This window comes from Corella eumyota, chromosome 1, assembly GCF_963082875.1.
Source record: "Corella eumyota chromosome 1, kaCorEumy4.1, whole genome shotgun sequence".
In the NCBI taxonomy this organism is placed as follows: Eukaryota; Metazoa; Chordata; class Ascidiacea; order Phlebobranchia; family Corellidae; genus Corella; species Corella eumyota.
The window spans coordinates 8,905,741-8,926,469 of NC_137490.1; the positions used below are offsets into that span (position 1 = coordinate 8,905,741).

General features: G+C 28.3%; 3 protein-coding genes across 3 annotated transcripts; 1 reads left to right on the forward strand and 2 right to left on the reverse strand.

Annotated features, from left to right (window-relative positions):
- The first annotated feature begins 1,164 nt into the window (after positions 1-1,164).
- Positions 1,165-10,555, forward strand: LOC145764253 (proto-oncogene tyrosine-protein kinase ROS-like). Its single transcript, XM_082575872.1, has 22 exons — positions 1,165-1,502; positions 1,672-1,785; positions 2,124-2,201; positions 2,479-2,678; positions 3,061-3,240; positions 3,530-3,648; positions 4,205-4,384; positions 4,689-4,818; positions 6,128-6,206; positions 6,345-6,425; positions 6,670-6,917; positions 7,170-7,303; positions 7,593-7,722; positions 8,668-8,765; positions 8,888-9,091; positions 9,414-9,548; positions 9,609-9,696; positions 9,778-9,907; positions 9,984-10,051; positions 10,125-10,207; positions 10,263-10,346; positions 10,414-10,555. Exons 1-22 carry the CDS (start codon positions 1,385-1,387, stop codon positions 10,490-10,492), a joined length of 2,760 nt encoding a protein of 919 aa, XP_082431998.1. The 5' UTR covers positions 1,165-1,384; the 3' UTR covers positions 10,493-10,555.
- LOC145764254 (inhibitor of growth protein 5-like) lies at positions 9,740-12,709 on the reverse strand. The gene is made up of 6 exons (XM_082575873.1): positions 12,583-12,709; positions 12,195-12,433; positions 11,172-11,267; positions 11,005-11,104; positions 10,782-10,921; positions 9,740-10,620 (listed from the first exon to the last, which is right to left on the reverse strand). Exons 1-6 carry the CDS (start codon positions 12,617-12,619, stop codon positions 10,513-10,515), a joined length of 720 nt encoding a protein of 239 aa, XP_082431999.1. The 5' UTR covers positions 12,620-12,709; the 3' UTR covers positions 9,740-10,512.
- Positions 12,710-12,783: 74 nt separating this feature from the next.
- On the reverse strand, positions 12,784-20,535 carry LOC145763968 (SWI/SNF-related matrix-associated actin-dependent regulator of chromatin subfamily A containing DEAD/H box 1-like). Its single transcript, XM_082575523.1, has 20 exons — positions 20,449-20,535; positions 18,957-19,051; positions 18,765-18,811; positions 18,599-18,651; positions 18,156-18,312; positions 17,787-17,932; positions 17,417-17,515; positions 17,015-17,235; positions 16,532-16,722; positions 16,221-16,356; positions 15,934-16,069; positions 15,626-15,757; positions 15,456-15,538; positions 15,030-15,163; positions 14,766-14,887; positions 14,334-14,522; positions 14,116-14,234; positions 13,692-13,874; positions 13,309-13,412; positions 12,784-13,235 (listed from the first exon to the last, which is right to left on the reverse strand). Exons 2-20 carry the CDS (start codon positions 19,037-19,039, stop codon positions 13,186-13,188), a joined length of 2,385 nt encoding a protein of 794 aa, XP_082431649.1. The 5' UTR covers positions 19,040-19,051; positions 20,449-20,535; the 3' UTR covers positions 12,784-13,185.
- Positions 20,536-20,729: the final 194 nt, after the last annotated feature.

Genomic DNA, 20,729 nt, shown 5'->3' on the forward strand with positions numbered 1-20,729 from the left:
AGACGTCTCTTTTTGCGAAATTAAATTTTAATTGTGAGGAATTTTATTTATCTTTACAAATTAAAAAAATGGTTTCCTTTTTTAAACACTTTTTTAATTACCTCTTGCTAGCCCCCTCTGTGTAGCGACGTAATTGTGACGCCATGTAAATTAAAGCTGTTTTATATTCAAAAAAAGTTTGACTTTGCAAAATCTGAGTATATATAACTTTAAAGTGTTAAACCCTTATGTTATTAACAAACAAAACACTATTCTAACACTACACAGCACACGTACAACAAAGGTTTTTTTAATTGTATAATATTATAATATTAATAAAAGAAGTTATAATTCAGCTTTAAATTAAATATCATGGTTAAAAAAAGTAGTTTTCATTAAATTTTATATAACCGGGAAAGCAAAAGAATTAAAGTTAATAAAAACATAGATAATTTTAATTGTTACTTTGATGTTAATTTTTGCTTTAATAACATAATTTGATAAATAGTTATTGATCTTGTGGCTTTTAGTTTTCTAAACAATTACACATCGTCGTTGTCAATCATAAAGCAACATCATTTTGTAAAGCTGTGGATCTGAAATAAAATCTTGTTTTTTAGTTAGTTAATATTGTAAACCAATATTTTTATTAAATAAATTTTAAAGATTGTGTCATTTTTGTGGAACACAATGTGTTTGTAAAACAATTGTGTCATTTAAAATTGACACAAAAATTGTGTCATTAAAATTGACAAAAAAATTGTGTCATTTAAAATTGACACAAAAATTGTGTCATTTAAAATTGACACAAAATATGTGTCATTTTATATTTTTTGACACAAAAGTTGTGTCATTTCTAGTGACACAATATTGTGACACATTGTGTCAATAAAGCCCGCGACCCTTGTTGCTACAGCGCGCGACGTTTTACAAACAAAGATTTATGACCAATGACGTAATATGAATAATCGAACTTATTTTTCCTGCTTCGCTAATGCCAATGCCATGGGACCTCATTGATTTTGTATTAGAAATTTACTTAACTGCAACCGAATTTTATTTTATGTGAAGACCATTCTAGATCCTGGCCATAATTATATTTTTTAATATAAAGTTATTATTATTTGTAAAATATAATAACGTCATTTACGGTTATAAGTTCTGTCAAGTCGACATCAAGAAAAGTAAATAGAGAAGAACCAGATATACTAAAATACTTAAAACGTTAGTTATATAGAATAGGTCTGTCTTTCTGTACGCACGTTAACATAAAGTGAGATTTATATTAGCGCTACAATTACGGCCATAAAAAATACATTTCTAATTTTGTTTCGTTAGAGACGGTTAGACAGCCATCAGCTAACAGGCTAAACAGCAGAAGAAGCGGATGATTTTAAAAATCTAAATGATGACCCGAAATTTATACGTTTTTTATCGTACAAAAAAGCTCTTTTCTATGTGTGTTCAATTATATGTGGCAATATTTTTTACATTTGCAATTAAATGTGATGCAAATCTAAGAGGTATTTTTTTGGTGTTTAAATTAACAGAATTTTTTGAAAAATTGGCATCAAATTTGGGTCCTGCTAATTAAATCCAGGGCTGCACAGGATTGATAAATTATCATCAATTTTACCACAATTATAAATTTAAATATTTTTAGATCTAATACCATAAAAAAAATTTTTTTAGGTCATGATTATCATACAAGGCTAAAACGGGAATCTAACAACATTGATTTCTTATGGAGTTGTGTGAAAGACAATGACTGTCTGAATCAAGTTCAGACCTGCCATTCAACATCTGGTAAGTTGTAAAAACTACTGGGCTTGTAGCAGGATGTGGGTTTTAAACACTGGGCTCTCCTCGATTCCAGCTGATTTTATGTTAAAGCACCCTTAAGTATGACTCTATTTAAAGTATATTTAAATGCCCACTAGGCCAAACACCAATCAAAAGATTAGTAATAGGACAATTACAATCGATATTCAAAACTGCAACAGATAACAATTGTTATTCGTTGTATTAGTCAGCTTTCTAACATTGATGACAAAAGCATACAAAAAATACTATTTTTAAATAGTTTTGTATATAAACTTACCCAGGATTTTTAACTTAACCTGTATTTTTCATGGTGTTATAAGAGTGTGCTGAAACATGGAAAATAAATGATGTAATGCCGTGCAACTGTTCTGTAGATCTTGCTGCCAACACCAATCTGGGTAAATATTAAAAGATTTCTGTACAAAATAAATTGTAATAGTTTGTAAATTTTTTCTTGTTCGTTTTATCTTTGTATAAATTTATTTACAATTTAGCTTTATTGGCAATGTATTTTCAATTTCAAAACCTACAGAATAAATAAAACTGCTGTTTGTGGTGCATAGATAAATAGTCATGGGCAAATTTTAGTTGCGACCACATGATAAAATTGACTAATATTACCAATGCAATTTGGTTTCTAAAATGATTTTCATAATTGATATTTAAATAATACAGATTTACCTGCATTGGATACTGTTATGTGTAATCCGCACTCTTTTGCATCTGTTTTGTTGTCTTGGATTCAACTTGCCAGCATGCCCGAGTATTTAATAGTAGCCTCTCCTAATCAAAGTGATTTAACACATTTTTTATTAACTAACCATACAACAGTTATTATATCACCCGATCAAACTACCTCAACACTTTCTTACCAGGTAAGTAATATGTTTGTATTTAGCAAATGTTACCTTGTGTACTGTCAATAGGATTAAAAAAACAGAATAAGATATTTAAAAAATAAATCTATATTGACAAACCCTAAAGCAAATTTACTGCATAATTAGCATCACTAAATAAAAGCTTAACTAACATACTTACATCAAATCCAATAAATAAAAGCTTTAAAATTTAATTTTTATAATTGGCTTAATTTTGATATTATTTTACTCCATTTTGGCATTGGGTAAGTTATGTATACTGTTTCAAAGAAAACTTTTAAATATCTTTCTTATTTTTTTTTGTTACTGTGTTAGATTCCATAAGCAATTCTGTTTACCACTTTCTATTATATAGGCCTAAATTTTTTTTTCATTTTAGGTTCAATATCAAGTTGGTTCTATGTACTCCAATCTTTCCATTCCTGTTTTCTGTAAACCTTTAAGTCCTCCAAATAATCTGATGATTTCGCCCCCGACAAGTCAATCTGTACCAGTTAGTTGGAAAGCCTATCCAGCTGGCCAAATTTCACAAATTATCATATTATGGGCTGAGTCTCAGGTATTTGCAAGAAAATTTTAAATTTTAAGACTTTTGTGATTTTATGCAGTTTATTTTTCTTTTGATAGAATGTTTACTAAATAACTTTTACTAGGGTTTTTTAGTGTCACTGTTCAAAATACTAGGGTATTATATTCTCAAACTTATTTAATAGGCCTAGCCTATTTAAAAGGGGCTATTTTCTGTGAGGTGTTGGTCTTGGAAATAACTATTATGAAATTAGGATTTTTTTTTGGTTATAGTTGCACATGGTTTATTACAACTATTTTTGTTAATAATTTTTTTTTAGATTACGTCATCATCTGATGAGGTATGGAAGAGTAGTTTGCCTCTTCCTGGGTCAGCAACTAAAGACACAATAACCGATCTACAACCTGGAACTGGTTATTTAATAAAAGCTCGTATTGTGTAAGTATTTGATGCTGAATTATCCAAAATTGATATTTATTGTTTAGCATGTGTAAAAAAGTAAAAAAATTGTCAATATGTGGAAAAGTATTGTTTTATTTAGCTATTTGAATTAAATATAGAAAATTTTTTATTTGGAACTTTTTTTTATTAAATATTTATTCTTCTTTTAAAAAAAATTTTTGTGTAGAGAATGTATAACTTCAAACAATTTTAATTTTTTATTTTATTTTTTTATTTTAAAAAATTTAAATAATGTTGTTAATAGCAAGTATTACATATATTAATATAACAACATCAGCATGTGCAATAAGATATGGAAATAGAGACTAAATATTAAAAATATGTAATAAGTTGTTGTCCCAACACGAGGTATGACTACACAACTTTAATTAGTTTTTTTTTACCTAAATAAAAGAAAGTCTGGGCTTTTGTTCAATATGGCCACTTATTTTTGTTTAGAGGTTTGAATTTGTTTTGTTGTATCAAAACTGCATATTTTTTTATGATATATTTTAATATATTTTTAATCAAAGCTGATTTATTCAATGTAAAGGTATGCTTTTAACAATTTTGTTAATTACACACTACAAATTTCGCTTATAACACTTGATGGTGTCCCAAATGCCCCACAAGATGTGCAAGTTAGAGGTCAATCACCCAATGGGTATTTAACGTGGTCAGAACCTCCACTACAAGGAAACCAGGATATTTTAAATTATGTCATTGAAGCCAGGTATGTAAAAATAAAAACTTAAGTTTAGTTGGTTTATGTTTATATTTGATGCATAAAAAAACAGAGTCTTTTTTTAGTAGTGAAGATTTTGGTGCCTTTAAAATATAAGCGATTTATTATATTTGTAAATTTATTTTTTTTCTAAATAAAAGAATGTTTTTTAAATTAAAAGACTTGATAGAACCACTAACATACAAGAATAATTGGAAATATTTTTTTGCTGTGTATGAATAACAACAGTAGCACTAGATTAGAATATCTTAGAACCAATCAATGCAAAACTAATTCTTTTAATGGTTTTCAGAGAGGTTTCGGATCCACAAAGTCCCCTTGCAATTCGTCAAAACTGGCAAAATGTTGATAACCTTACTGCAAATGTGGATAACATATGGGTTATAGATGGACTTACTGCACAAAAGTTTTATGAATTTAGAGTAAGTTATTATTTATTCATTTATTTATCTTGATAAAAATATAAAAAATTTAAATTTTAGGTATAAAAATTATTATTAATATTTATCTTAAATTTACTCTATTTTTATTGGTACAAGCACTCCTTTATGTATGTCGTAGCACCTTAAGTAAGATGCTTTAACTGGTATATACTAGGGATGGGCCAATTGAATCCGAGTCCGAGTACTCGGCCCAAGTATTAGAAATATGGTAATACTCGTGCTCGGCAAGCATTTTTTAGTACTCGGACGCCGAGTAACAGAGTAATAAATTGTCATTCAAGATCGTATACGATTTACTTACCATAAAAAATACGAGGTTTGCCTTTTTCTAATAAATTTTAAACTACTCAATTATGTTACGTAATCTAAGCAACAATTGCGCAACAAATACATTTTTACTTGGTAAAGTTTCACGGTTTAATAAATTTGAGACTTACATTTTCGTTTAAACTTAAAATGATATTGCTATCAGCTTTTGAAATTATGCGGAAGAGATTCTCGTAAACAGTTATATACGTATAAATGACGTCGTAACCGAGTACCGCGACAAAATACTTGGGCTCGTTGAATCCCGAGTAATTCGGATTTCAACCCATCCCTAGTATATAGTTATTCAGATTTCCGCCCCAGTAATTCGGATTTCAGCCCGAGTAATTCGGATTTCAGCCCGAGTAATTCGGATTTCAGCCCGAGTAATTCGGATTTCAGCCCTTACCTAGTATACTACTCAATTATATTACGTAATCTAAGCAACAATTGCGCAACAAATACATTTTTACTTGGTAAAATTTTACTCATAATAAATTTGAGACTTTTACATTTTCGTTTAAACTTAAAATGATATTGCAATTAGCGGTTAGTAGTTTTACCAACGTTAAATACTTTATAATCCATAAATACGTGTTTTTTGGCAAACCTCGGCACTTTTAAAGTTATGCGGAATAGATTCTCGTAAACAGTTATATACGTATAAATGACGTCATAACCGAGTACTCGGACTCGGCCGAGTACCACGACAAAATACTTGGGCTCGTGCCCATTCCTATTAAATACTTTTACCAAGCTCAAACCGAGCAGGTTAATTATCCGGCAGTGGCAATATGCCCCACAATATCCAAAACTTTTAAAAGTAACTCGGCATCGCCTTGGCGAAGTAAATGTCACCCTGCGTTGACTTACCACATCAGTAAAAGATACAAAAAAATATAAAAATCACGTGTTTGTTAGAAGTTGAATTAAATTTAAATATGATAATTATTTTTTTTTGTGTTATTATATATATATATAGATTTATGCAACAAATTCTGTTGGTAGAGGGGATGTTAGTGCATCAACCTCTATTTATCAAGTTCTTTATCCTATAGATGGTACAATTACTTTAATTAAAACAAATTATTTAACTAATTTATACATTTAAAAGAGTTATCAAAATTAAAAACTTATTTACATACAGTTTGTAGCATAAATTTAACTGATTACTAATTGTCAAATTTGTCATTTTTTAGATGGTCGACATTTATGGATGATAATTGGATCTTCAGTTGGTGGTGTAGCTTTACTTCTTATTATTTTTGGAGTTCTGCTTTGTAAGTTTTTTTTTAAATCTATGTTTGGTATTGTTTGTTGAGTCTAATTATAGACATGGGGGTTATTACTGTAACTCATATTTAGAATTATAAAGATTGCCTTCAATTTTTACTTTGCAGTCATATGGGTGTTGCAAAGTTTTATTTTTACTATTTCATTTATTTTGAAAAAAGGATTTTATTAACTTAAAGCCCAAACATTTTTTTATTTATAATAACATAAATTTTTTTTTTTCTGATACAGGGTGCTGGTGTAGGAAGAAACGTCGCTTGAAAAAATTACGCAAAAACTTTCCCACGGTTCCAACAACAATACATGTTGATTATGGAATGGACGTGGAGTTAGCTAACATTCGTCACATGACAAATCTTGCTGTGGCAGCTGTTAATAATGACTCAAACTTGCCGCTTGATTACCGAGAAAGAATTCCTCTGTTTCCTCGAGATCAACTTAAACTTGATACCTTACTCGGTGAAGGAGCTTTTGGAGAGGTTAACTTTACTTTAATAAGATTTAAAATTGTTTTGATAACAACAATAGTTTATTTAAATGCATCTTAAATTGTTTTATTTTAAATTATTTTCAATTACTTGCATATCAAAATGTTCAATAAAATTAATTTATTTGTAACAAAATTTAATTGCACAAACAACCTGGCCACTTTGGCCTACATAAAGTCAACTAATAAATAACAAAATTAAAGGTAATCTTTTAAAATTTTTTACTTCAATCTTGTATATTAGGTATACAAGGGTGTTGCAACCGATATTTTGGGGGAAGATTGTGGAATTGAAACAGAAGTTGCCGTAAAGACTCTTAAGGTTGGAGCAACTGACAGTGAAAAATGTGAATTTTTAATGGAGGCATACTTCATGAGGTAGCTTAGAACACCTTTCTTTAAAAAAATACATGTCCAGCTAGTTTATATAACTTAAAAAATCCAAAAAACTAGGTAATTTTTTAACCAACACACTGACCAACTAGTGTAATATCAATAAAATGTATTTTCATTTTTTTTAAATTTAATTTTATCCTATATATCTGTACTAACATTACCAAGCAGTAGATAAAAAATAAAGTAAAAAAAGTGTTACATACAAAGAAATGTAGGGTTGTGTAAACAACTATAGTTTTTTTTAGATAATTAATTTCTATAAATTTTCCAGCTTGTTCGAGCATCCAAATATTATATCGTTGCTTGGTGTGTGTTTGGACAACCAGTATCAATTTCTAATACTTGAACTCATGGAAGGGGGTGACTTGCTTAAATATTTAAGACAAGCTCGTTCAACTGCTGTAAGTTAAAAACCTAGTATCTGTTGTTTTATTTAAATTTTTTTTTTTTTGTAAAAAAACTTTAATAGTGTTTCACTTTTAAAAGATGCTTTTAATACGGTATCTATATATATGGCCCTTTTTGTATCTGAATATGCTAAAAATCAATTTTCTCTATATTTGTTGTGGAAAGGTCAATTTCTTAAATTAAATGGGGTATCACATGTAACCGGAGGCAGGCACATTTTCACTTTTAAGTTAACTTTAAAAAATATTATCGAACTTGTAAACTTTTGCTCAATAGTGCTTCCATTAATATAAGTTTGGTAATTTTATTTTTTTATAAACTATGCTAAGATAGAGATATATTTGTCCAATACTCTGTTTAAACTGTTGTGGTTTTTTAAACTAAGTATGTAAATGGCATCTGGCCATTATACCAGCAATTAGAAACTTTTTTTAAACTTACATGTTAAGTTAAATCATCAAAGATTCAAACTATTGATTATATAAAAATAGGATTGTTCATTTGTTTGTTTTAATTAAATTCTATTGTAAAAAAAATCAGTAACCTTCATCACAATCTGTTTAATTTAACTAATCAACAGTAACAAAGTTAATTTATTGTTGAACGAATTACCATTTAACAAAATTACTTTTTTGGTTACCTGTGCCAACTTATACTTGTTTCCCAAATTTAGTCTTTAAGTTAGCTTTGATATTTTTTTTGTGCTTGGTAATAACCTGGCCTGTTAGTCGTTTTGTGGGTCAACAGGAGTTTGTACAATATGGGGGGCTTTACTCAGAGGCACCTAGGGAAAAAGTATTGTGAATTAAACCTAGGCCTAGTACATTTTAACCATTAAATCACACCCCAGTTAAGTTGTTATAGATAACAATTGATATATTTTTAAGTTATCCCTCTAAAATTGTTCATTTATATAAATGTATTTGTACATATTGCAGTTGTTAAAAGCAAAACTAAATATTACCGACTTACTGGATATATGTTTGGATCTTGCTGCTGGATGTCAGTATCTGGAAAGTCAAAAATTTATTCACAGGTGTTTACTTTATTGCTTTATAATATTTAATAAAAGAAACGCTATAAAAATTATTTGCTTTTATACATTAAATGTTAATTTCAAAATGTTTTTTTTTAAATTTACCATTGCAACTTGTCTAGGGACCTTGCAGCAAGAAATTGCTTGGTATCGACACGCTTATATAAAGACGATGCAAGAATTGTTAAACTTGGTGATTTTGGTCTTGCTCGTGACATTTACAAAAGTGAATATTATCTAAAGGAAGGGGAAGGGTTGCTTCCTGTCCGCTGGATGGCGCCAGAGAGTTTAACGATGAAACTCTACACAGTACACAGTGACGTCTGGTATGTTATATTGGTTTAAATTTATTTGCAGATTTTCCTTTAATTCTTTTTTTTGAACATTTTTATTTTCGATGAGGGAAGGCTGACTTTACAACCTAAAGATATAGTAACAATCTTAACTTTGACCTAATTTTGAAATGCCTTTGGCAGTTTTGTATCAGCATTTTGCCAGATAATTAGCATAGCATACTGATTTCTTTGTTTTTGATTGGGCAGAAATTTGTACTGTTATAGCGTAAGCTACTTTTTGTAAGTTGTGTTACACCAGTAACTACCGTAAAGTTGTTTTTTTATCAAATTTGTATTAACCACATTATTTTAGGTCATTTGGTGTTTTAATGTGGGAAGTTATGACATTTGGGGAGCAGCCCTACCCAGCATTTTCGAATGTTGATGTAATTCAATATGTTAATAATGGAGGAAGATTGGAACAACCATTAGGGTGCCCTGATAAGATGTAAGTTGATTTAATTTATTCCTTTTTTTTACATTTATTAAAATAACCATTAAATCACAGCTATCAATTGATGCAGCGATGTTGGAATATTAAAGATATTCAAAGACCTTCTTTTAATGAATTACTGGAAGCATTACAGCAATATAAAGTAAAAAATTTCCTAATAAATCTTTTATTGCAAAACAAATTACCTTTTAATTTATTACCATTATAAATTCTTATATTACAGTTACACAATGTTAATCCAAAAGAATTTTTAAAAAACAAGACAAATTATTCTCTTGTATCTCCCGATGACTCAGTATTTGAACCAAATTCAAATTTTTATGACAATCAAGGTTTTAATAATACAGGAGAAGGTACAACCTAATTTCAAAGCTTCTTAACATTTTTCTATTGTTAATATTAATCAGTCTTTAAAAATTTTTGTTCTAGACGTAGGGGATAATAGCATAAGCAACTTATCTTCTTCGTATATCAACAACAATACTGCATTGGATTTGGTATTTCAAATAATGAGTTACATTAATTTTACAATAAAGAATTTTTTTTAATGTACATATAACATTTTTATAGAGTACAAACACAGCACCTACTGTACTTAATTATGCACAACTTGGATTTCCACCCAGCAGAGACACAAGCATGAAAAATTCAGGGTAAGTTTAATACTACAACAACAAAAAGTTCAAATAATAACAATTTGTTTTTCAGCAATGGTAAAAATGAAAACCAATACGTTAGTTCAAAGGTGGATACAGCAGCATTGCATTTATCTATATACAAACCCTTGCCGCAGTAAGTTTTCAAGTTTTTTAATTAAATTTTTTTCAAATGATGTCCACATACCACTTTTTGTTTACAGAAACCAAAATGAAAGCAACATTTGGAATAATACTTATTTGCCTGGGACCAAACAGGAGCCTAGTGCAACATATGTCTAACAACATTGCAAACTTAAAAATTATTTTTTCTTTTTTTCTCGATCTTCTCGACATTTTGGACAAAACCACTTTCCCTTAGGTTTTGAAGTAAGGTTTACGCAACCAAAATGAAACCATTCAATTGGGCACTGCAGTAAAAAAATATACATGTAACCTAGAGTTTACGAATGCAATAATGCACACAATCATTCATATATATATATATTTTAGCAGTATTATATTCCCGCGCAGTATTTTTTAAATTTTGTAAATAAAACTTGTGAAAATTTGCTAGTGTTTTTATACTTACATCCTGGTTATCACAACCAATCATTTCTCCATATGAAACCTGATGACATAAACAGTAAGTTGGTTCATTGGGATCAACTGGCATATCTAATACATCTGAAGATTGGTAAGCAGCTACTAATGGAGTTGCTAACAAAGAATCTAAAAATATATTAGTGTAGTAAATATTTTTGATAGTTTACTCGTTACACATGCCTTTAATAAACTTTTTTCATATTAATAACCTGTTTTTATTTTTTTTCTTAAAGTTTTTGTTGTTTCATCATCTGAACCCACTCGACCCTTTTTTCTTCTCTTTTTATCACAAATTCCACTTTCATCAGACTGCAATTCAAATATTATAGTTAAATAATGGTATTCGAAAGAATTAACATGATATAATTTGTTTCACCTTTAAACTTCCAGCTGCATCCTGAATTGATTTTTCTTTCAAGTCTGCTTCAAACCGTGCCAAATCTGCATCAAGTTTTCTGATGTGTTTATCCACCTTTATTAAAAAAAGGGGTATTTAAAAATGATTACAAGCTTGAAGTGTTATAACTGTTAACTAAAGGTGCTATACAGTCAATATTTACTTATGTGACGAGGTTATTGTTTAATTTTTGCTGCTGATAAACTTTGGCATTATTTTATGAATTATATACCTTTTCCTGCTTAAATTGTCATTTAAAAGTTAATAAAAGTCAACAATAGTCGTTTGAAATGTATATACTATTTAAGGTTGCCAGTCAGTCTGTTATCGATTCTCCCAAGGCAAATTTTATCCAAAAATACAGGAATCAATAAAAATGCCTATAGAAGTTAAACTTCTTGCAGACTGCCTGCAATATGGAAAATTGTAGATAAATTTCAAAAGTGTATATATTCTACAAGCATACTAAATCTCCTCTTTATATAGGTCAATTTTTACTTGCAAATCAAAAAAACATTTACCGTAGACGGTATTACACGACAGTAATGTAATCATCAAATGTTCATACTTGAAATTAATGTGCGTTGTAAACAAATTTTCATTATTTGGCATTTATTAACAACAGTGTAACTAGTAAGTTAAGTAGAGGTATTTTTATTAATAGTAATTTTTTTAACACTCTTTCATACATGGTTTGGAGTGTGCCTAAATACTTAATGAAGTAAAAAAAAGGGTTCCTGTAAAATACACTGGATTAAATAAACTATGAAACGATAGGATTAAATGGTTTGGATTAAGCCCTACCTTACCCATTTGAAACCCATTTAATACAAGCAATCTTTTTAATTCATGCAATTCATTTAATCTTATACATATTTTATAGGTACCGAAAAAACAAGGTTGTGGTATAGCCTTCTGTTTGAGTAAAAATTACGAACCAACTGGCTACTTTTATTTAAATATTAAAAAGTATTTTTAAATACAAAAATTAAATTAACGCACCATTTCATATGTCTGCATCGCAAGCTGAACCTTATCATCTGCAAATTCACGGCATTTTAAAAAAGAACTTTGTATTTCTTTGATCTTTTTCACCCTACTGTCTGCAGGCAATTGATTTGCATTTTTTACATATTTTTCTGTTTGTCCATCAATTTCTACTTTAAGGTCTTCAGAACGTTGATCAAGCTGGCGCATTAACTGGAAATTTCGCTGCAGTTCCAAGGGAAGATTTTCTAAACCTTTAAAACAACATTTTTTACACTACACTACCTGACTACTTACGTACATGTTGCCGTTAGAATGTATACTAACTAACAGCTACCTTCCTGACCTTGGTAAAATAGTTAAGTAACATTTTACGTATCACAAAACGTTAAAAAAAACCTACTGTCCAAATAATGCTCCAAGTACATAGCAGTTGCCATGTTGTTCTTCCTTTGACTTGCTTGTTAACAAGGAAAAAAAATATTTTGCTAACGCAGTAGTCTGGTAGTTCAAAAGTTTGTTTATTGAGATGTTACAAAAAAAAAAAAGGCGAATCCATTTTAATTACGTCATAACCATAGAAATAACACTAATTGTTAAATTTTTTTGTATTGTATTAGATACGAAAACCGTTAACATACAAAATTTATGGTCCTTTTAAATATTTTTTTACTAATTACATCTTCTCTGTTTATAAAAGCGAAAAATGTAATAATCAAGTATTTCCACTATTACCACAGAAAGATAAATAAACCCAACTTAATCACTACCTTATAAAAGAAAATTTATTGGACAATTACCCAAACTATTGTGTGCACTTGTATTAGTTTGAAATAATGAAATACATAATTTTACCATGGTAGAGTAAACAAACTCGTTTCCACAAAAAAAAATAACAGTTAAGAATAGAAAAACGAACTATTGAAAATAGAAAAATGTGCTGTTTATCATATAAAACTCAAGGCATAACAGGTTATCAATAGAAATCAATCATAACAGTTACATTTTAGGTAAGCGATTCTTTTAATAAATCGGCAAGGTCAATATCTTCTTTATCTGTAAAAAATGAGTAAGGAGATAAACTATTGCAAACAAATGACAGAATCTTTGAAATAAGAAAAAATTGTACCTGTTTCTGTTATGTCCTTTTCCAATTTTAACTTGTTTAGAGCAATTTTATAAATTCCTTCCTCAATTGATTGTTTTGAAACAAGTTTAATAATCTCAACTTTTCTAATAACAAAAAAATATATTTTTTATTACTATAAATGTATATGCATCTTCATCTTACCAAAAAAGATCAAGATTATTGATAGATTAGTAACAACAAACTTAGTTTATATTAATCTATTTTTTTAATTCCTAATAACAATTTTATAAGTTTATTTTAACAATATAATTATGTTTTAAAACTGATATCCCATACAGTTGGTAAAAACACACACAACAATTTGCTTAATAACAATAAATTTATATTTTTCTAAAATATTTTTAATAAAACTAAACAGTTACTTGGTCTGTCCCACCCGGTGACTTCTATCTTCAGCTTGTTTGTCATTATATGGATTAACATCAATGTCATGAAGAAGAACAACACTTGCTGATGTTAAGTTAATACCCAAACCACCAGCCTTAGTTGAGAGAATAAACACAAAGTAGGAATGGTCATTGTTAAATGTATCAACTAAATCCAATCTAAATGTGATATAAAGGTTATAAAATGATTTTTATACTTTTTGGATTAACCAGAATTATAAATCAAAAATAAAAGAAATACACAAATTTAATTGATAGCCTGCTTCAAGGATGGCACTTTAATTGTTGTAATATTGTTAAAATTTCAACTAAGATTTGCCTGTGATAATCGGTAGAAACAAAAAATAGACTTTAGACAAAAAGACAGATAATACTTTGTAAATTTTGATTTTTTACTTACCTTTCAGACACTTGTGTTTGTCCATCAAGTCTAAGAAACTTGTAATTTCGCTTTTTAAGATAAAACTCAATGATATCCATCATCATTGTAAACTGACTAAAAAGAAGAAGTCTTTTGCCCTAATAAAAACAATATAAAAATTAAACTTTATATTAAAACAATGGTTGTGTTTATTATTATAGGCAAGCCTTGTTAGAAAAATAATAAAAACCACATACTTCTTGCTTAATCTTTGGCAACAGTATATCCAGTTGAAGAAACTTTCCAGAATTTAATATTACTTCATCACTTAGCATAAAAGATTTTACTCTTTTGCAACCTGAACATAAATTGTTAAGCTCAAAGTCACTCATAACTTGCATGTCTTCAAACAAATATGTCTCATCTGAATCATAATATTTTACATCCTGGAACACAATACAATTTGTTATTGAAAAAGATTTGTTAATAGGTAAATATATTGCTATAAATTGCCCTACTAAAAATAAATATATCAAATAGTTGCTAGAATTCAATTTTAAGTAAAACTGCTGTATTGTATATTAAACATATTTTCTGTATTATTTTTGTGACAATATGAGTCATGTACATCCTTCTTTTAACAGAACAATGTTTAAATTATATATGGCGTTTTATAAGTGGTAATTTACCATTTTAAGAAATTGAACCATTTCTTTCAGCTTGGCATCAGAATAATTTTCCCTTCTTAGCAGCGGATGATTTGCAATTTTTCTTAATTCCATGTAAACATTTTTCAACTCATTTTTAGGCACTTCATAAAAATAAAAATGTGTTTTTTGTGCTCTCAGTAACTTGTAGAGCGAATAAAAAAAAATTTTACTGCAAATTTAATTTTCTTATCTTAATGATAGCCTATGTTAATGTAAAAATTGGAACTATTTGGTAATGCTTACATTGTGCTTTAAGGGATTTGTTTGAAAAAGATTTTTTTACTTTGTTGTAAATTTCTTCTTGTTTTTCACTCATATTGCACAAAATTAAAGTCTCTTCTTTAGAAGGTAATTGATGTAACACATCCTTTTTTAATCTGAGAAAATGGGTAGGTTTGATTTTTCAATATGTAAAAACAAGGAAAATAATAATTGTATTCAATAAGAAGACTGGCCAAAGGTTTGAGGTGATCAAAATGCAGTACATGAAAATAATAAAACAATTTAAAATGTTAACCAAAATATTAAAAAGTATCTTTTGGACAAGTTTTTGTTGTAGCCTTTTAACAATATGATATTAAAGCACAAATTGCAAACAAATCGGTGTCTTGATTTAACATTAGTATAAGTAGCCAACTTGTTGCTTGTTATACCATACATAAAGCTTACCTTCGCAATATAAAAGGTTTCATGATTTGTTTTGCATGTTCTATTCTTTTTTTCTCATACCTACTATTTGGATCATTGTCTGTCTTCAAAAAAAAACAAGTAAATTAGGTAAGCTAAGCAAATACAATTTTAATAAGAAACTGTAGGGAAATAAATATTAAAAAATCTACCGTTGAAAAAATCTTGATAAGTGTGCTACTTTTGTCATCAAACATATTAGGCATTACAAATCTTAACAAGGACATCAGTTCAAGCAAATTATTTTGTAGAGGTGTGCCCGTTAATAATAACCTTCTTTCTGCCTGTACAAGAGATTTACAATAATAAGTTAACAACAATATAAAATTCTAAAAAACTAAAAAAATGTTGTGGAAATCGTTTTGATAATTTAAATATTTTATTTTTAGAAACTTAAATAGGCCTATAGTAAAAAAAAATTCTGTTTTAAAAATACAATACATGTTTAACTTGTTATTACGTTAAATTTCATAAGATATTTATATCTTTGCGATGACATGTTTTTAAGCATGTGGCCCTCATCATATACTGCATAACACAAATCTATTTTTCGGAATAACATTCGATCTTCTGGCGAACTTATTGCTAAGTTGTACCTAAATTTAAAAAATTTAAAAAAACTTACATTTTTTTAGTTTCGTTATACACCCTAATAAAAATGTTAATACATAAATGGATTTTAAGCAACGCCTCTATATAGATACTTCCAATTATTTTATATTAAATATATAAAACAATGAAACAAACGTTGTTAAAATGACATCACATCTCATTTGATTTTTAAGTAAACCCTGACGTAAGTATCTTCTTTCATCTTGGCGTCCTCTGTACAGTAGAAGTCTTAAGGCTGGACACCAAGTTTCAAATTCCCGAATCCAGTTATCTGTTATTTTAGTAAACTTAAGTGCTGTTAATAAACCACTTAACATTTTTTAATTATTTTATATAAACCACCTTTTATTTCGACTTCTACTGTTAATTTGTTACAAATAATGTTCTTATTTTTTGTGTGAATTCTTGTTACTTGTATTATACAAATAACCATATGAATAACCTACCTATTGTAGAAGATGGTACAATGACAAGATGGGTTTTATAAGTTCCTGATTCTTTTAAATGAGCTAAAAATGAGATGGTTTGAATAGTTTTTCCCAAACCCATTTCATCGGCTAAAACCCCATTCACCTTGTTACGATGCAACAAAGCAACCCAATTCATTCCAATGATTTGATATGGTTTTAACAGCAGCCTATGTATATTTAAAAAAAAATGTATAAAATTATATTTAAAAACATATACTAACTCTATGATAAGGCTTTTTTAATTAAAGGGGGAACACAAAATTATAAGATTATAGTTTAATTTATCAAAACGATTTATTAACTAAATGCTACCAACTGGAGGGTTAGGTCGTATATAATACATTAGCCATTAGCTTAATAAATTACTTTGCATTACATTCAGAATTATTTTTTTATAAAAAACTCCTTAATTCAGATGTTAAAGGTTTAAAATCTAGTGTATCAAGAAGAATTGCTTACTTGTCTGGTATGTTTTTTGGTTGTCTTATGACAGATTTGACTTTTTTTCTGGGTGATTCACTTTTTGAGTCTCGAAAACTATTTAACTCAGCTTCTAATCTGAGTGATATTTCAGAGCATTTGTCCATCATGTTGCACAAGTATTTTCTTTCGAGTAACAAATCCAAACAACTCCATAACAACTTTCTTCCAAGAGATTTAGTGCTGTCCAATTTTAATACCTATATAGATGTTAAAAAAAGTTAAAATATTATTAAAATTATGTAGGATGGATTAAATAAAATTAAATGTCTGGGTAAGTCTAAAAAAATAAAGTTTTAACTAACAATAATAAAACAATGGGTTGTAAAATTTGATATTAAAAGTTGTTAATTTTATTAAATATATAAAGGTTTAATTTACCAAATCATTCCATGAAGTAAATGGTCTAAGTTGGATGAGACATTCAGCCTTTTTACTGCTGCACCCAGTAAGTGTCTGCAACTCCTCTTGTAAACTTTCCTGAACAAATGTTAACCAACAAAAGCGTAAAGTAGCCTTTAATATTCCAATTATTAACCCTTTTTTTACATAATTTTAGATATTTTACACCTAATCGAAGCAGTATGCACTGCCATCTGAACTCCTGTTTGTGCTGCATAACTGTTAGAAGGCCCCGCCCATAGAAATTAATATAGGCATATTTATTTAAACTTAAACACATTTTTATAGTTTAGTTATATTTTTTATCTAATATATATACCAGAGTAGTAAAAGATGTTTATATACAAACTTGAAAAAAAGTCAAAACTTTTTCTCTTTTGCTCGAGCTAATTTGATCTTCATCCTCTTCTTCTTCAGATGAATCCGATTTCATTTTTTTCTCAGCTTTAAAGATATCAACTACTTCAGGTTTTACCTTTGATTTCATTACATCGGCTGTAAATTTTCCATAAAAATTTAGCTGGTCAAATTTATAAAATTTAAACATAGATTAACATCAGTTACTTTGACCCAGTTTCAAATATCCAATTTATAGGCCTAAAAAATAAATATATTTTTGAATCACAGTAAATTATTGCATGCTAATATCAGTTGCAAGTTTTGACATATTCCAACTATTAAAATGCCAAATGTGGGGCTTAAGTTTAAAAATTCTCACCAGAGCATCTAGGACCAGAAGAAATTTTTGTAGAAGTATTGTTTGAATTCTGAAAATATTTGCTAGTGTTGGACCGAGTAGGCGAATCAGAAATAGTTACAGGTTGATCTTCCCCATCACTTGAGCTACTTCCTTCACTGATAAATCTACATCTTCTCTAAAGTATAAATGTTTTTTGCTTTTAAAAAAGAACAGTTTTGATCATAAATTTTCATTGAATAAGTTTAATTCAAAATTATTTAATTTTATTAGTAGACCCAAAAGTTTAAACTTACACTTACCAAAAAAAAAATATATACTATAATATGGCATGTGTGAAATCTGGTTTAAGTTTAAAATAACACCAAAGGTAAAAGGCAACATTTATATAAATATATATATTTATTTAACAGTATGCACATTTTAATTCATAAAAAGCATTTATGATATGAAAAAGCGATTACCCTTTTTTGAAAAGCATCATTTTTGTATGGCTTGTCAATAGATCCATTTTTTTCTAAATAATTAAAAAATAATATTTTAATACTATTTCAGACACTTTAAAATTAAAAAAAAAATTTAAGTTAAATCTTTAACGAACAAAGAAGCATAATTTTGACTTTTATTTACCTTTATGTGGGGTATTAAACTTTAATTTTCTTTCACAATTATTGTTTCTAAAATTGAAAAACTTATATTGATAAAATGCAACCAAAATTGAAATAAATCAAGTTTATTTTACTTAATATACTTTCTTTCTCTGATTATAAAAAAATAACTTTTATAATTAAGTCACCAATAAAAATGACTGTCCAAACTTACTTTACTTCTAAGTGGGGCCTTTTATTCCAATTTTCTTCATGATCGCTTGAATCAGATGATATTTTTCTTTTAAATGATGCCATAAATATATTATGCTACAAATTTTTAAAAAAATATATAAAATTAAAAAGTGTATTGTTGTTACAAATGGAGTATTATCACAAGCACTTCATATTTTTGTAATAAGCAATTGTAAATAACAAATAACATTCAATGGGCATTGAAAAAAATTTATTTAAATTTAGGGGTGCCAAAAAATAGTAAAATCTTTGCTGAAAAATACCGTTTTAAAGTGCTTATAGTAGGTTAAACTTGACTCTGAATACTTTTAAATTTAATATTCGCAAAGATAGCAGACCACATTAGTCTTTAACCAACGTAAGTAGAATTATTATTACATGGTATAAGGCACCAAACAACCGTTATTTGTTCCCCAATAATGCCAGTTTTAGACAATCTACAACATTTTCAAGTTTTTTTGGCGACATTTCAAGAATTTATATATATACATGTTATAATCTATCTCAATAAAACATTTTACTTTTTTATAATGCTTTGCAATATATTATTTTTTTATTAACTTATACTACTACTTTAACAAAACATCAGTACACAGTTTTTGCTCTACTGCCAACAATGTTGTTAAATCTGACTCTGGCAAGTTGTAACTAACAAACACAGGTTTTCCAATTCGTTTACACAATCTTTTAGCAAGGTTATTAGAGGTAATATTTTGTCCCAAAATATTCTGTTCCAGTGGTTGTTGTTCATATTTTGTTTTCATGGCAACCGAAAGATTTTCCATCATGATGTTGTTGTTGTTAATCCATAACATACAACTGTCTTTTAATTCCAACAAATGAATATTTAGATCAGAAGAGTTTATTACAAACAAAAAATGCTTTAACTTTGTCATTTTCTGATATTATGGGATACACGTTTGTTGTTTAAAATTTTAAATATATATCTTATACAAAAACAAAACCCGAAGCATATAAAAATATTAAAAACATATGAAGCCCAATCATCTAATGTATTAAACAGATAAAATAATTATCTGATTATGAAGATATAAAAATAACTGAATGGTAAAATAAAACTTTAAGAACAGAAAGGTTGTAAGTGGGGGTTTGAAAAGTGTTTTGGTTATATAAAAAATTAACCTACATACCTAACTGGCAACGTGGTGTAGTGGTAAGAACACTTGCTACACCAAACATAAGGTCGTGGGTTTAATTCCCACTGATCTCATGCTGTAGCACCTCGAGTAAGGCGCTATAAACAGTATGAACTCCTGCTGAGCCAGCACTTAATCAGCAGTATAATACTCTATGTTTAGGTCGCGCATTCGACCTTCCTACATCGAGAATAGAGATATACACAAAAAAAGTCCCTGATCAGCTGATAGCAGGATAGGTAATAGGGTGGTATTAAATTTAGAATTATAATGCATCAAATTAATATATTTTATTTTAAATAAAAAAATACATACTTTAATTACTAAGTACCAATACTCTTTTAACTTCAACCGTATATAGGTGGCGTACAGTCAATGGTGAAACAAGTCAGAATAATTTGCATGTCAATCAAGTAAGAAATAGCAGTTGTGACATTTACGTGATATATAATGCCGATATGTCAACCTACAAGTTACTATAATATCTGGCAAACAACTACCAAAAAGTTAGCCCTCTATAATATTATGTAAATAAAAATTTAATTTGTTATGGTATCTAAATTTTAAAAGTTGGTAATTGTTATAATATAATTTTT

Bases quoted from the DNA above. Each gene is read 5' to 3' on its own strand.
- LOC145764253 (XM_082575872.1), top strand. From the start codon at position 1,385: ATGATGACCCGAAATTTATACGTTTTTTATCGTACAAAAAAGCTCTTT. The intron at 7,304-7,592 runs GTAGCTTAGAAC...TAAATTTTCCAG, and splicing joins ATGGAGGCATACTTCATGAG to CTTGTTCGAGCATCCAAATA. The intron at 7,723-8,667 runs GTAAGTTAAAAA...TACATATTGCAG, and splicing joins GACAAGCTCGTTCAACTGCT to TTGTTAAAAGCAAAACTAAA.
- LOC145764254 (XM_082575873.1), bottom strand. From the start codon at position 12,619: ATGGCAACTGCTATGTACTTGGAGCATTATTTGGACA. The intron at 11,105-11,171 runs GTGAAACAAATT...TTTGAATTGCAG, and splicing joins ATGCAGCTGGAAGTTTAAAG to TCTGATGAAAGTGGAATTTG. The intron at 10,922-11,004 runs GTTATTAATATG...ATATATTTTTAG, and splicing joins AAGAAAAAAAATAAAAACAG to ATTCTTTGTTAGCAACTCCA.
- LOC145763968 (XM_082575523.1), bottom strand. From the start codon at position 19,039: ATGGCATCATTTAAAAGAAAAATATCATCTGATTCAAGCGATCATGAA. The intron at 17,933-18,155 runs GTGAGAATTTTT...GAAAATTTACAG, and splicing joins TTCTGGTCCTAGATGCTCTG to CCGATGTAATGAAATCAAAG. The intron at 13,875-14,115 runs GTAAGTAAAAAA...TATCACATTTAG, and splicing joins CAAACACAAGTGTCTGAAAG to ATTGGATTTAGTTGATACAT.